Genomic DNA, 14,776 nt, shown 5'->3' on the forward strand with positions numbered 1-14,776 from the left:
TTTCCTCATTTATCTGCTTGCTCCGATCGGCGCTGCGTGGCAGCACGTAATTTGAAATGTTGAAGATTCATCGTATAGACGTTGTATAGAGGTAAAGAAGACGGCTCATTAACAGCTAAAAACATTCGAGCGAATGCGATGTTCACCAGATGCTACGATCTTTCATAGACGTCTCCGCGACGTACCTGTGCTATCTGGGTTAGGCCACTTTGCTTACTTTGCATTTACTATAATCATTTAACAGTTGGCTAAATGTCAGCTCCAGTAATACATTGAAGAATATATATATATATATATATATATATATATATATATATATATATATATATATATATATATATATATATATATGTATATCTTTATTTACATCAATTAAATATGTAGTGAACAAATGTAAAACTCAAATAAAAAAATATTTATACCTTTATGATATTACACTGTAAACATGATAGATAATTCATATTTAGTCACCATGTTTTCATAAATACATTTTCTTTTGTAACATTATTTGAAAAACATTTAGATCATTATATTAAATTAAAAAAAGGTCTTAAATGTGATTGCATAATACATTTTGTCCTGTCAACCACATAGGCAGTTAATAGGCAACTTCCATTCGGAAATCTGAAACTACAATTACATATAAACTTCATACTTATGCCAGGTTTAAACCATATATAATCCAATAATCAGGACTATAAGTTGCACATTTTTTTTCATAGTTTGGCTGGTCCCGCGACTTATAGTCCAATACGACTTATATATGTTTTTTTCCTCATCATGACGTATTTTTTGACTAATGGGACTTATACTCATGTGCGACTTATAGTCAGAAAAATACGGTACTAATAAATACAAATACATTTAATTTATACACTTATGAAAAATTATTTTATATTGAGTTTTAATAATTTGTATATTTGTTTGCAAAATATGATAATCATAATTTAATATATGCAAACTATAAATGCATACATTTTAAATTAAATCCTGTAGATATATTGATCATCAAATAATTACTTCATTATTTCAATTACTCTAAAAATGTAAATATTTTTTTATAAAATTACCACTTAAACAACCCTGACAGAAATTATACAAAATAAAAAAGATAAATGTTTGCAGAAACATCTTATTGTGAAACCCTTTAAAAACATTTAATATTAGCCAAACATTTCCTAATATTATCCACTAAATCTTTCATGTTGCACAATTGTTTAACATACAAATAGTACAATTAGTAGGATAACTTACTGTATTTGAAAAAAAAACATGAAACATCATAGCAAAGGTACAAACTTTTATAAAAAAAAAAATACCAATTTTCACAAGTTTAAAATAAATACTTAACAAACAAAAAACCTACACACATTTGTATATATTTAAATAGCAAATCCAACTATTGAACATCCTTTATAAATGTACCAATCAAAAATAAACATCCATTTGAACATTAAAATAAAAAATACAACTTCACATTCAACTGCAATAAATTAAAATCTACTACGATTAATTTTTAAAACTTAAACTTCACATTATCATTAATATAAAATAAATTCCTACATTTTAAACATTTATACGAATTGTATCTCTAAACTACTATCTATCTTTAACAAACTTCAACTACTTTGATTTACAACACTAATCTCACTGAACAAAACATTTAACTAAATCTAAATTTTCCTAAATATTTACCACCACTCTAAACATTAAAGAACAAATAAGTTGCAATATAAACAACTTTTTTTTTTTTTTTTTTTTTGAGATTCAAAATTTTTTACTTCTTCCCAGTCTTCCCTGGATATTTCAAAGTTCGGTCAAATTTGCCAGGCTTTGGACAAGCTGTTACTTTCACCTTTTCTTCTAAGGTTCCTTCAACACACTCTTCTTTTCGCTTACAATCAGTAATGTTGCCCTTTCCATCCACTTCAACCTCCTCAGTCTCCTTTTGATTCACACTATCCAACTCTTCACCAATTTCACTCCTAAAAAACTCCTCAAGCATGAGATCATCTGAATCTGTTGCCTGATCCATCTCGTTAGTAGACAGGTTACTTGGAGGCAAAACTGTGGTGCTGCAACTTGCAGTTGGGCCAGAATCTGTTGCCCGATCCATCTCGTTAGTAGACAGGTTACTTGGAGGCAAAAATGCTGCTGCAGTAATGCGATTACCTCTGCCTGTTAACTGGATTCTGTCCTCCGCTAGCAACTTGGATACCAGAAGATCTGTTTCAAAGAACCTTTCAGTGCCCAAATTTAGAAGTTGGCGCAGCACAAATTCCGTCATTTTGCCAGTCAAATCTTCAATGGTCACTCTTGTACGCAAAAGTGCAGCAACAGCTGCAGTTTTGCAGTAGGCCCCACACTGTTGACATCTTGTTATTGCAGTGTCAAGGTTGACATTTAGCAAAACATGTTGCTTTGGACACAGGTACTCTACTTTCACCTCTGCGGTGATGAGCTGCCCTTCAAAGACTTTCAAGTTGTTTGCAACGCCATGTACTTCCATATCAACATCTAGCAGTGTTACTTTTGACTGTGCAGTAGTGCTGATAGATGTTTCTCCACCAAACTGCCTCACAGACACATTTGTCAAGTAATAGCACTTTCCAATTTGAAAAGTTTCGACGCCCCATACACACAAAGCGATACCATGTGTTTTGTCTGCCACATCATAAGATCTTTTCTTCATTTTCTGATGGGATCTTGTGACACACACTTGGTCTTCAGTCAGTTGAAGAATCTTCACTGAGACGTTAACCTAAAAATTCCAAAACAAACAACAAACTACTTACTTCAATGTGACAACAACACACTTACACATCAATACAATTTTACTGCCAAACAAAGCCAAATTACGATTACTCATTTTGTGACAAACGAGTTACTTCTTTGTATAGGACACACATACCCTACTTTATGAAATATATATAAATATATAAAATTATATTTACTTTATTACTGGCTGTTTGTAAACAACATCATTCTTAATTTTTTTTTTGTTTACATATCACAAATTATTAACAATCAGTAAGACTACGACCCTATATATTTCTTAATACAGTTTTATTTCTATAGCAATTACCAGATTTTAACTACTACCTATTTTCATATTTTGGGGAAGAAAAACTGCAGATAACCTGAATCATGTTTTCAAATTACGTGCATTTCTTCAGCAGTGAAGACAAAAATTGCACATGGTTGCCAAATTGCAAATATTAAGTAAAATGTGGGGAAAACATTAAAAAAAAAAGCTCTGATTGTGCACTCAATAATTTTTTTAACTACATCTAGACTTGTCTTTTGTCAATGAGTTTACATGTTTATTTAGTCATTGTTTAATGACATTGGTGTCTATTTAACTTATTCATATTATTGCAAATACTCTTGAAATGTCATTATACAATTTTGACACTATATCCCCCACCCTTACAACCCTCATATTTTTCACACAAATTGATTTGCATTATCAGTGTTAGCAATAAAATTGATCCATGTTCGCAATTTTACTAGTGTTGGGTGATATGGTCATTTTGCAAATCATCATATTGTCAGCCCATGAAATCGACGATACACAATCTTATCATTCATGGGTGGAGCAAAACACTTTGTTCTTGTCATAGCAGAACTATTTAGTGTTTTAAACAGGTGCGCGAGAGACAGCCTATGGAATGAATCCCCAATAATAATAAAAAATACTTAACATACTGATAAAAGAACGTTAAATATAAAAATATTGCATTTAAAATGGCTAGTTCATATATAGTCTGACGCAACTGTCTTATTGTGTGTCCTGTGACAAATCTGCCACACCTCGCACAAAAGTTACCAGTCTAAATCCGGAGTCACTAACCTGTTGATCGTGATCGACAAGTCGATCTTGGAAGCATTTTAAATCAATCACAAACATTTTGCAAAATCGGAGAAAAAAAATTATTTTTATTCATTATTATTGATTAATTTCAAATGCACCATGTGTGAGCCTATTGTGTGTAGTAAATGGTATCTAGGGGAGGGATATATCTGTCCATAGTTTACATATAATGTCAGTAACACAATCGCTTTCTTTATACTTTCGCCTGGCACCGCAGCACGCTGACTGAGCGCACACCTCCCAAAATATACCAGACATTTATAATTGACAACTGTTTTAGACTGAAAACCATACCATACAACTGATTTAGACAGGGGTGCCAATGTGATGAGGTGTACTAATATCCGTCTGCTTGGCAAGATTGTTTTAGGCCTATAATTGATTGATTATTGAGGTAATAGGGGTGGCATGGTTAGCTGAAACCACACACACTTTGGCACGCGCTTCAACTTAAATATGACAAAGCATCTGTAATATCATCTATAATATGGCTTGTTATAAATTGCACGTAAAAAACAGGGTTCAGCTAATAAATGTTTCTGTTGATGCATGTGCATTCTGGCTTCCCAGATATTATAAAAACATGAGGAAAAAAAAAAACCTGGAAAATTAATTCACTCTTGTTCAATACTAATGCTGTATTTAGGGCTATAGCTATTTAATATTTTAGTAATCGAGTATTCTACCAAAAAATCCACTAATTAACCGAATAAAATGTGTTTTCACTTAATTAAAGTGCAATATTAATTATGCAAGAGAAAATAAGATTCCAGGGTCTCTTAAATTGAACAACTAAGTTTCATTCTTTAGAAAACAAATAATTTTTTTATTTTTTAAACGCATAGAATCCAATGCATACATAAAAAAATAAACATTTAATTATTATCCATTGTTTCTCTGTATGTACTTGTACTGTGAACAATGACAATAAAGTTGACAGATTAATTAAATGCATTTAATTGCCATTCACTTGGGGTTTTAAAGCATTTTCTGAGATGCACATAAAACACATAAAACATTAATTTAATTTATCTTTTAATTAACAATTAATAACTTTTTGGTAAACAAAGGGGATTTACTATTAAAAATAACACATGGAATATATGTGTGATAAAACCTTAAAAAAAATAATGTTTGATTTTTTTTTTTTTTTTTTTTTTTTTTGTGTAGTAGGCAATGTACATTCTGCTGAACAATAGAGATACATCTCTGGCAAATACTTGTCCAAAACTGACTTTTATTTAGAAAAGTTGATGTACCTTTACAGTTCTGTGTATGTGATGTGACACTAGTTTTGCTCAAATCAAACGGTCAAATGCTCATGAACTGACTGTCAGAGCAGTTCTGGAGATGTTGTTCATGTGTTCTCATCCTCATTTAGTGAGACAGCAGACACTGCAATCACTGCGAGCATCACACGTGCTTCAGTGTGTATAATAAAAGAGGAAGTCGAGCTTCTGCGACATTCATAAACAGAGACATGCAGAACATGCAGGATTCATATTTAAACAGATTGTTCCGGCTCAATACTTACAGATATTAGTCCATATCATGATTTGATGTAACTGCAATGACCTATTTTTGATTAATTCAAAATTTAGCAAATTCTGTGCCATTCTGCGCTAAACTGTAAATTCCGTTTTTATGACTGGATTCCACGATTCCGTCCGCGTTTTCTGCATCGCGAAAATCATAGGGCTCTAGTTGTGGTATGCCAGCTCTATATCTTCCAATGGACACACGCCACTACGTTTGCCTACGCCCTCAAATCAAAACACTGCTGAGTCCTTGTTTCTCCTTCCGCTTTTCTGAGTGACGTAAATGCATTTTGTCACATGAAAAAAATCATTGCAAAAGAACCTGACGTGAGATTAAATATAAATTAAAAGAGGCTTCGAGGCAAAGGAATTTACTTCGATCATTTTTTGTAATTGAGTTACTCGAGGAATCGTTTCAGCCCTAGCTGTATATGAGCATTAATTTAATCCATCATTACCTGGGTGCTCATATCTGTGTTTAAACTAAACTCATTTAAGCTTTATCAGTTCAAACATTTAAGAACCAGAGGACAAGAACACACACATTCAGTGTGAAGATTTGTGCGTGCACTCATTCGAACCGCACAAAACCACACCTCGGTACGCACACAAAAATAAGCTTTTTCAAAAGTATTGTGTTTAAATGGACAAATTCAGACAAAAATCATGTCAAAATGCCTGTATTGGTAAGTATCCTAACAGACATAACCAGCTGAACGTAGTCTACTGGATCAGTGCATTCTCTTAAAGTAACAGTCTTTATATTAATTAAACAGCAACAACTAAGAAATCACTGCTCTTGATTAAAAAGCTTTTGTAACTTTAATAAAGAACAATCTTTAATTTATACAGTCAAATATGCAATGCTGTTTTACATTTGATTATTCAATCTCTGTAGCTAAAAATGAACGCAGATCTGTAATTTGTGTGAAAATATTTTTTTGAAATCCAGTTTATAAAAAGCAGCCTAATAAAAATAAAGTTATTGTTATTACTATAATCAAATACATTACTACAGAAAAATCTGCTTACGTCGATATCTAACTATAGTCGATACACGATACTATCGTCTATTGGCACAACCCTAAATTCTACAAATTAAAATAACTCCTTATGCCATTCATTTCATTATGCAATAACTAAAATGCCTAATAACAATACTACAGTACAATTGTCTTCATACACATTTGGTAGATACCCTCACAATTTTTTTTTTCCTCCCACGAAAGTAAGCAAATAAGTACAAACTTTTGCCAGCACCTTTCACATAATTTTCATTATCCAAACCATTTACAAACACTAATATCTTACCCTTTGATACTACCGAGAGTAAATCCAACAGCATTTATCTGCTACTTTTAATTAGAAGCCAAAAAATTTTAACTTTTAATACACACCTTTGGCTTCTCTGTTTTATAATTTCACATTCAAGATATATATTAACTATTGAAGTAATACACAAAACTAACAATCCAGTACAAAAATCAGTTTTGAAGTCCCAATTCAGTACAGCAGGGATGCAAAATCTAAACAATATATTTTTTAGTCTATTTAGTCTTTAGTCCGAAATTGAAAATTAAATATTTCCCCCATATTGCACAGCTCTAGTACATAACATGATTTTTATTTTATTTTTTATACAAAACTACTTAACCCCACCTTTTGATTAACAATACACCTGCATAATCAAATTAATGTGCTACATGAAATAATTATCAATAACCTCATGAAATCAAACTAGTCAGTAACAATGTACAATCACCTACTCATTCATAATTAAAGACTAACTTTTATTATTTAAAATAAATATTCACCCGCATCATCCATAATATTCAGGCCCTATAATAATAAATGTTGAACATATGTTTAATCACAATCAGACAATTTCTTAAATTCTTAATTGCATATAATTTAAACTATACAAACTTCAGAGCTCCAAACTAACTTTTATTTACCAGGAGCAGGATGATTTGGCCTTGTATATTAGCCACAGTGACAAGTAGATTGTAAAACATTTTTATTGGTTCCTACTTAAAACATTTCTTGTAACAAATTAAACATGTTTTATCAAACAATGCGGTTGCCAAGTAACAATAAAGCACTTCTGTCGAATAACTCATTTGATTGGTTTTCAGCGCTGTGTGTCAAGGACAACGTTGCTCCACATGTCACATAGTTGAATGGACCATGACACATGTAGCAAAGATGAGATAAAGAAAAAAACATGATTCCTTAAAATGTATACAGAAACATCCCCATGTTAAGAGACTCACTCCGGAATCAGCAGTAGCTATGTACAAATTGTACACGCTTCAACATATTAATACACTATCTTTAATTTTTTCATTGATTTGCAGAACATCCACCAGCTACAGTGACTGATGGGCAAAAAAGTAAATTTTCCACCCTAAATGCAAGTATTCACATTTTTCCCCAATATATCTGTATTACTAACAAATGTTTTGATAATAAATAAACTTAATATACAAAAACTTCACAGGACTCCAGACTAATATTGCACAGCAGCAGCACCAAAGCCACAGAGAAATGACAGTAATGCGTGGCTGACAATAACACTGAGCCTACTAACTTAATTATCATTTATAAAGTCTTAATATTTATTCATAACCAAAAAAAGTGAAAAAAAAAACTGCAGTTATCTGCTGTTTACAATGATAACTTCTTATTTATTTTTTATTTTTGTGTGACTTCCTATGATTTGAAACTTTTAGAATTAAAAAGTAATCTTATGTAAAAATGTTTTGGTTATCACATAAAAATTAAAATGATAATATTAAACTTTTACAAAAAAGTGTGTAATTACAATTAGTGTAACTACATCAAATCCATTATCAATATAAGAGATGTCTAGACTAAAATCTTTCTATAACTTGTTTATTCACAGCACCATGTTTTCCCTGGTTCAATCTGATATCTATGATAGCTCTGGGTCAACTATGAATATTTCTCACTAGACGTCACAGTGACATAATTAATTCTCTAGCAAATTCCATAGAATTCTTTGCTGTATTTCCTTGTACTACGTAGTAACAGTGTCGCATAATCAAGAGAAACCTGGAAAAGACACAGTACTTCCCTATCTATTATTTGTAAAAAAAAATAATAATAAACAGTCCATAAAGCAAAACAAATAAAGCAGTTTCATACCGGTTTCATTTTGTTCGCCATTCACTGTCTAGTGACATTGCAGTGACATTCTACAACCCTGAACTGCTACACAAACTCACCTTTTTTTTTGTCGTGAAGGAGAAAAGGCGACATCACACAGTTTAACTGGAGTTCTGAAGAAAAACAATATATTTACACAAAATTTTACTATATAAACCTAACAAATGGTTCACCTACAAAATATTACATTTCTACAACACATCTATAAATTTCCTTGTATAAAATAGTATGTCAATAAAAATTTACATACAGTACTCAAATACAGGTCTATCACAAAACTGACTGTACACAAACATACACAAAATATAGAAAATACAAAAACATTTTGACCATTGCTATAAAACAAACTTCACATTAAGACCTATGTGGTGTATAGGTTATACATGATTTGGAAAAAGTATTTTATTTAGTAAACTGCAAACTTATGTCCCAGTCCCCTTAAACACACCTACCATTAAACTTTAATTTAGTTAATCATTTTGAACAAAATACATTACATATAAAAGCCTTTTCCTTTTTGATATTTAAAATACTTCAAGGTTCATATTACAGTAAATTACATTAAATAAAAACTGTTAGTAAGTCACATCCTTTAATAATTTTTTATTAAACAAAAAGATTTCATGGCATATTCTAACAAGTAAAACATGCTTAACAAATGACCTTAAACAATTTTCATAATTATACAGATTTAAATATTTTTACTAATGTAATTTGCAAATAGCAGAATATTTTATTAGATAGTTGTCAATTCTAATACAAAATGTATTAATAGTAGAATAAATAAATGATCTTGGCGTCAAGATTGGAAAAATGTCTTCCATCTGTAATAGGTTTAGACCAAAATGGATTTATAAAAAATGGTCAGGCTACTCATAATATAAGGCGCGTTTTAAACATTCTGTATGAAAAAAGGGAAGCCCATGACACATGTATCCTATCACTTGACACGGAAAAAGCGTTTGACAGGGTAGAGTAAAATAAATTGGTAAACTTTGACTCAATGTGATCTGAAATGCTTGAACAGTAATATTAAATAATAGTAATATACATTTTTTCTAGATGAATCCCTCAACAAGCCCATAAACTGTAATGTTTTAGTCTTTACTGAGCTCATTAGTGGTCTTCCGGTGACATCTAGTGGTTATAATTGCAATTTTTTTATTCAACACTGGGTTTTGAAGCTTTATAAATATTACAGTGTTCTTTTTTACCTAATCTCTGTTAAATTTTGCATGATTGTTTAGAAAAAATACAGATCTAATGCATGTGTGATTATATTACCCCTTTTTTTTTTTTTTGCAGTTTAATGCCATTCACAACAGAAATCTTTTGTTTTTTAGGCCTGTTTAAATGTTATCTAACCAAAGGACAAAATGCAACATATTTTTGAAAATTATTGATCTAGAGAGTCCAGAGAATATTATTGCAGTGGTTTGATCAAGACTGAACAAAAAACCAGGTGACCCAAAACATTCAAATTCGTGGACCAATTTTATGAAAAAGGCTATAACTCGGGAACAAAATGAGATATCTTCACCAAACTCAGAACTCATATGCATGAACAAAAACTTTAGTCAAATTATTTTTTTTTCAATATCTGCCACTTGGTGGCGCTACAGGATGAAAAAAAAACTAAAATGGCAATAACTAAGCAACCGCTGATCCAATCAACTTGAAAATTGATATGGCCCAATGTGGCACAAGTGCTCTATGAGGAATTTCACTTATCTTAAAAAACATGGCCGCCATTGGCCAAACAACTTTAAGCACCTATTTGACAAGGTTAATGGAAGTCGATCGGAACGAAACTCTGTGGGCATGTTCGACTAGTATTTTGAAAGAAATTGGCCACAACATTGGGTTGTGGAAACACTTTAAATGATTTTAAAGCAGCAAATAAGAATATTAGAATGATTTCTGAAACATCATATGACTGGAGTAATGATTAAAAAAAACAGCCTTAAACTCACAGGAATTAATTACATTTTAAAGTATAGTAATATTATTTTACAATATTATTGCTTTTGCTGTTAAATGCAGTTAATGCAGGCTTGGTTAGCAGAAGATAATTATTTGAAAGTCATTAGCAATCTGTTGAAAACATTCTGAGTGATATACTATAGTGTTATACTATTGCCATACACTTGCTTTTTAAATGAGAAACAGGTATGTCATCAGCTAGAGAGAAAAACACAGAAAAATCTGACTACACCCAAATGACACTCCGAAGCTCTTATTGTTAAAAATTAACACATTTAAATATGCATCTTATATTGTAATAATACTATTGTCCTGTTAAACTAATAGAATTGTGGTAATTAAAGTTCATGCTAAGTTTGAAAACATTAGTTATTAATGATGTTGATCTCTTTTGGTCATTAAGGCTGTATTTATTAGATCAAAATAAAGTAAAAGCTATAATATTATTACATATATTAAAAAAATATATATATATATATTAAAGTGTCATAAAATATATCACTTGATCTTACAGACATCATTACAATAATTTGATGCTCAAGAAACAATTCTGATTATTATAAATGTTGAAAAGAGTCGTGCTGCTTCATATTTTATTATTCAGAATTCTTTGATAAATAAAAAAGTTTAATAAACAGCATTTTTTTCCATTTACCAAATATATTTATTAAAATTGTTAAAGCATTTATTTAATAGAAATATTTGAGAAAAAAATGTCTTCATTTTTGTCTCAACAAAAATGTTAAGCAGTAAAAAATATTTTTAACATTGATAATAAATGGTAAATGTTAAGCAGTAAATCAGCCTATTAGAATGATTTCTGAAGCATCATGGATCACTGAAATTTCTTTTTGAAAACAAATGTTGCGTTTCCAAATGTAAATTAAAGCAACTGTGCCGCAGCTAGCATTTACAGTTAGTCGACTCTGAAAACATAGCACTATTATAGCAAACAAGAATCGCGTCAGACTATAGCCTGCATTTATATAATTACATTACAACCATTGTGTATTTCATTACAGTAGTAAGCAATCTCATATTCTCTGAAGTATTTATAAAAAAGTTACCTTCAGCGCTGATTCTGTCCTGTGGTGCTTTGAACCATTTCAACCTGCAGGTGGCGCCGCGAGCCGGTATAGTGCTCTCGGCACTCATTTCCCTCGTTTTATCCTTTTGACAGTTTCTTTAAAAGGCATTTGCGAGATTTCAATCATCATGCAGTAACCAATAACCAATTCCCAACCGTTTTACATTTAATTTCATTTAATACTTCTGTTGTTGTTACAACATTGTTTTACAACAAATTGATTTTGAAATCAAAAGATCAATGGCAAAACAACAGTAAATACAAACCTTTTTATAAATTATATAAAAAATAAGTTTTTTGGAATTTATTGACATCAAGTAGTATTTTTTTATTAAAGAAATGTTAAAATAATTAAATCAGAATAATAAAGAACATACATACAATTTTATAATTAATCTGCAATGATTAATTTGGCATTAGGTAAAGTGTTTCTAAAAACAAAACAAATAAAAAAAGTTTTATATTTTTAAAACTTCACATTGTATAAACTGTAAGTTTATGTTTTAAAGTAAAATTATTAAATAATACAAAGTTTAAGGTACAAAACACCTGTATGCAGCCCTTCTTAAATGCTTTGCTCAAGCATATTGTAATATTTATGTCAGCTAGGGAAGCATAGGTTTGGTAAACACTTCTTTTATTAATCCAGTATATAGAAGATGAATGAAAGCCCAGGCAATAGAAACCAACCAACCAAACAAACAAAAAACCAACAAGAACTAAATAGCTTAGGAAAGCTAAGACACTAATATTGAACTGCAAAAAATAGTATAAATACACAGAAATAACCATAAATTAACCAAACACAGGTCAGCATAATGGATAACTGATTAAACAAATCAGAACACAGTATAAATACATATATAGGCACAAAAAAGAATCCAATAACAGTCCTACAGCAGAAACAGAACATTACAGTACCCTTCCAAAAGGCTATTACTGATGATTATGACTGATCTTTATTAACTATGATACTGCATTGTGGAGCGTCAGACTGTGCAGACTCAGAAAGGCTGTATACCAAAATGAATGGAGGCAGGCGGATGAAGATCCACGGTGATGCAGCGGGACTGAAGGGCCAAGGTTGACGTAGATGATCTACAGACCAAGGTAGAGCCAGAGGGAGTGATGAAGATGCTGCAGCTGAAGACATGGAGTACAGCAGATCCAAATGATTGGAGAGTGCAGGCGAAGTCATTTGTTTTAAAGTAGAAGTTGTTGCATAATATGTACTGCGCTATAGTCCAAAAACACAATACATATTTCTTTATTGCACATTTATGCATTGTTAAGATAATTAAGAAATAATATGCATGTGCAAAACATTATTTTTCAGTAGCATACTTACAGCATATTTCTATAAAGATATCTTGCTTGGCAATACTGGAAGCTTCTTTGATCAAGCCGGAGAGATGGAGACCCACTGTAGAGCCTTAGATGATGCAAACCAGGACGTAGCTGGGTAGGTGGAAGACCAAGGCAAAATCAGGAAGGCTGAAGTTCAAGATATTGACAAAGTGCTTGAGAACCAGCGTAATGGTACTGGAGCCAAACAGATGAGGTGCCGTGGTGGAGCCAGAGAGACAGAAGACCAAGTCAGAGTCAGAAAGGCTGGGCACTAACATGGAGATAGAGGGCTAGAAAACAACAAGGATGCTGTTGAACCACAGGGCCAAGGTGGAGTCAGAAAATGTGCAGACCGATGTGGAGCCGATGGGAATGAGGATCATGGTGGAGCAAGAGAGATGAAGGATGTCAGTGGAACTGAAGGATCTGAGGCTGCAGTTATATCCATAGGCCTGGAAGTCTATTGTGAACCCAGTGGATGACAAACCAGGGTGGAGTCAGAAGGATGAGGGAGTCCGGTGAAACAGAGGCATGACTGGTCACAGTAGAGCCAGAGAAAGAAGAAGCCATGGTCGCCAATGACAATGAAACACAACTAAACATCTTAGCAAACTGAGACAATAGTAATAAACTAAAGAAACTAATGAGCTGGAATACACTGAGATAAAGATAAACTGAAATAAAGAATCTTGAACCACCAAGTTTTCAATCCAGCACTTGAACTTTGGTTATTATGCAAAACCACAACAATGGGAGTTGACATTATGTGGTTAGATATAACTGTAATGTACACATAAAAAACCAAATGGCATATACAATTGTAAATGCAATATCATTTTTTTTTTTTTTTTTTTTTTTAAACAGGAGAAGATCACTTAAGCAGACAAAGGATCAGATGCTTAAATATTTTTTACAAAGATTGAGAAGTTCAGTTTTCCGTAAACTCCAGATTTTGTGGCTTGAGAAAGATTTCTGCTGGGAAATGTGAAAGTAAATCCACACTTTTTAGGCATCTTACATTTTGTTTTTAAAATTTACTGAAATGTATAAATAAAATCAGCACTACATAAAATTAATAAAGACATTACATCGTAGATAATTAAAACAGTGCTGTAAGTAGAACTACATAGCTGCAAAGTATTAAGCATTAAATGTTCTGTACAATGGCAATTTTGAATAAAGAAACCAGACTTTAGCAAATTCAGGAAAATCAAAGTATAATGTTCCTACTTTACAATACAGTTATTTTTTATGTAAATTCATCTAAGAAAACATTAATTTTAAAAGATGGTTCTACTTACACACTGACATAATTTTCACCAAATGCAACTACTTTACAGCATGAATTTAGCTTGTGGGTCACCATATATATAAATATACTATATATATATATATATATATATATATATATATATATATATATATATATATATATATATAGTAGACTGTTATTTAAAAATGTCAAGTAAATAAATGTATTCAATTTGACCTACCTAAACCTAGAATCTGACGACCCAATATAATAGTCTGGTACCATTCAAATGTCAAGCTATGGCCATGCTATAAAGTCATTGCACTAATGGGTGTGGTTTTGCATAATAACCAAAACTTGCAGATTCAAGCTTTAAAAAAAAAAAAAGAAACAAAAATGAGACCTGGGTTGGCTGACTCAAAAAAAAAAAAAAAAACGTAATCACACAAAATAAATAAGTCAATAAATAAAAAATAACAGTCAAAAGATGGGGGAAAATAAATAAC

At 31.5% G+C, this 14,776-nt stretch overlaps 1 protein-coding gene across 1 annotated transcript; it reads right to left on the reverse strand.

The window, feature by feature from the left end:
* Window positions 1-1,349: 1,349 nt before the first annotated feature.
* LOC113049998 (uncharacterized) lies at window positions 1,350-11,819 on the reverse strand. The gene is made up of 3 exons (XM_026212721.1): window positions 11,652-11,819; window positions 8,661-8,714; window positions 1,350-2,761 (listed from the first exon to the last, which is right to left on the reverse strand). The coding sequence occupies exon 3, from the start codon at window positions 2,690-2,692 to the stop codon at window positions 1,778-1,780; it is 915 nt and encodes a 304-aa protein (XP_026068506.1). The 5' UTR covers window positions 2,693-2,761; window positions 8,661-8,714; window positions 11,652-11,819; the 3' UTR covers window positions 1,350-1,777.
* Window positions 11,820-14,776: the final 2,957 nt, after the last annotated feature.

This window comes from Carassius auratus, chromosome 30, assembly GCF_003368295.1.
Source record: "Carassius auratus strain Wakin chromosome 30, ASM336829v1, whole genome shotgun sequence".
NCBI classification, from domain to species: Eukaryota; Metazoa; Chordata; class Actinopteri; order Cypriniformes; family Cyprinidae; genus Carassius; species Carassius auratus.

Coding starts and splice junctions, on each gene's coding strand:
- LOC113049998 (XM_026212721.1), bottom strand. CDS start 2,692: ATGAAGAAAAGATCTTATGATGTGGCAGACAAAACACATGGTATCGCT.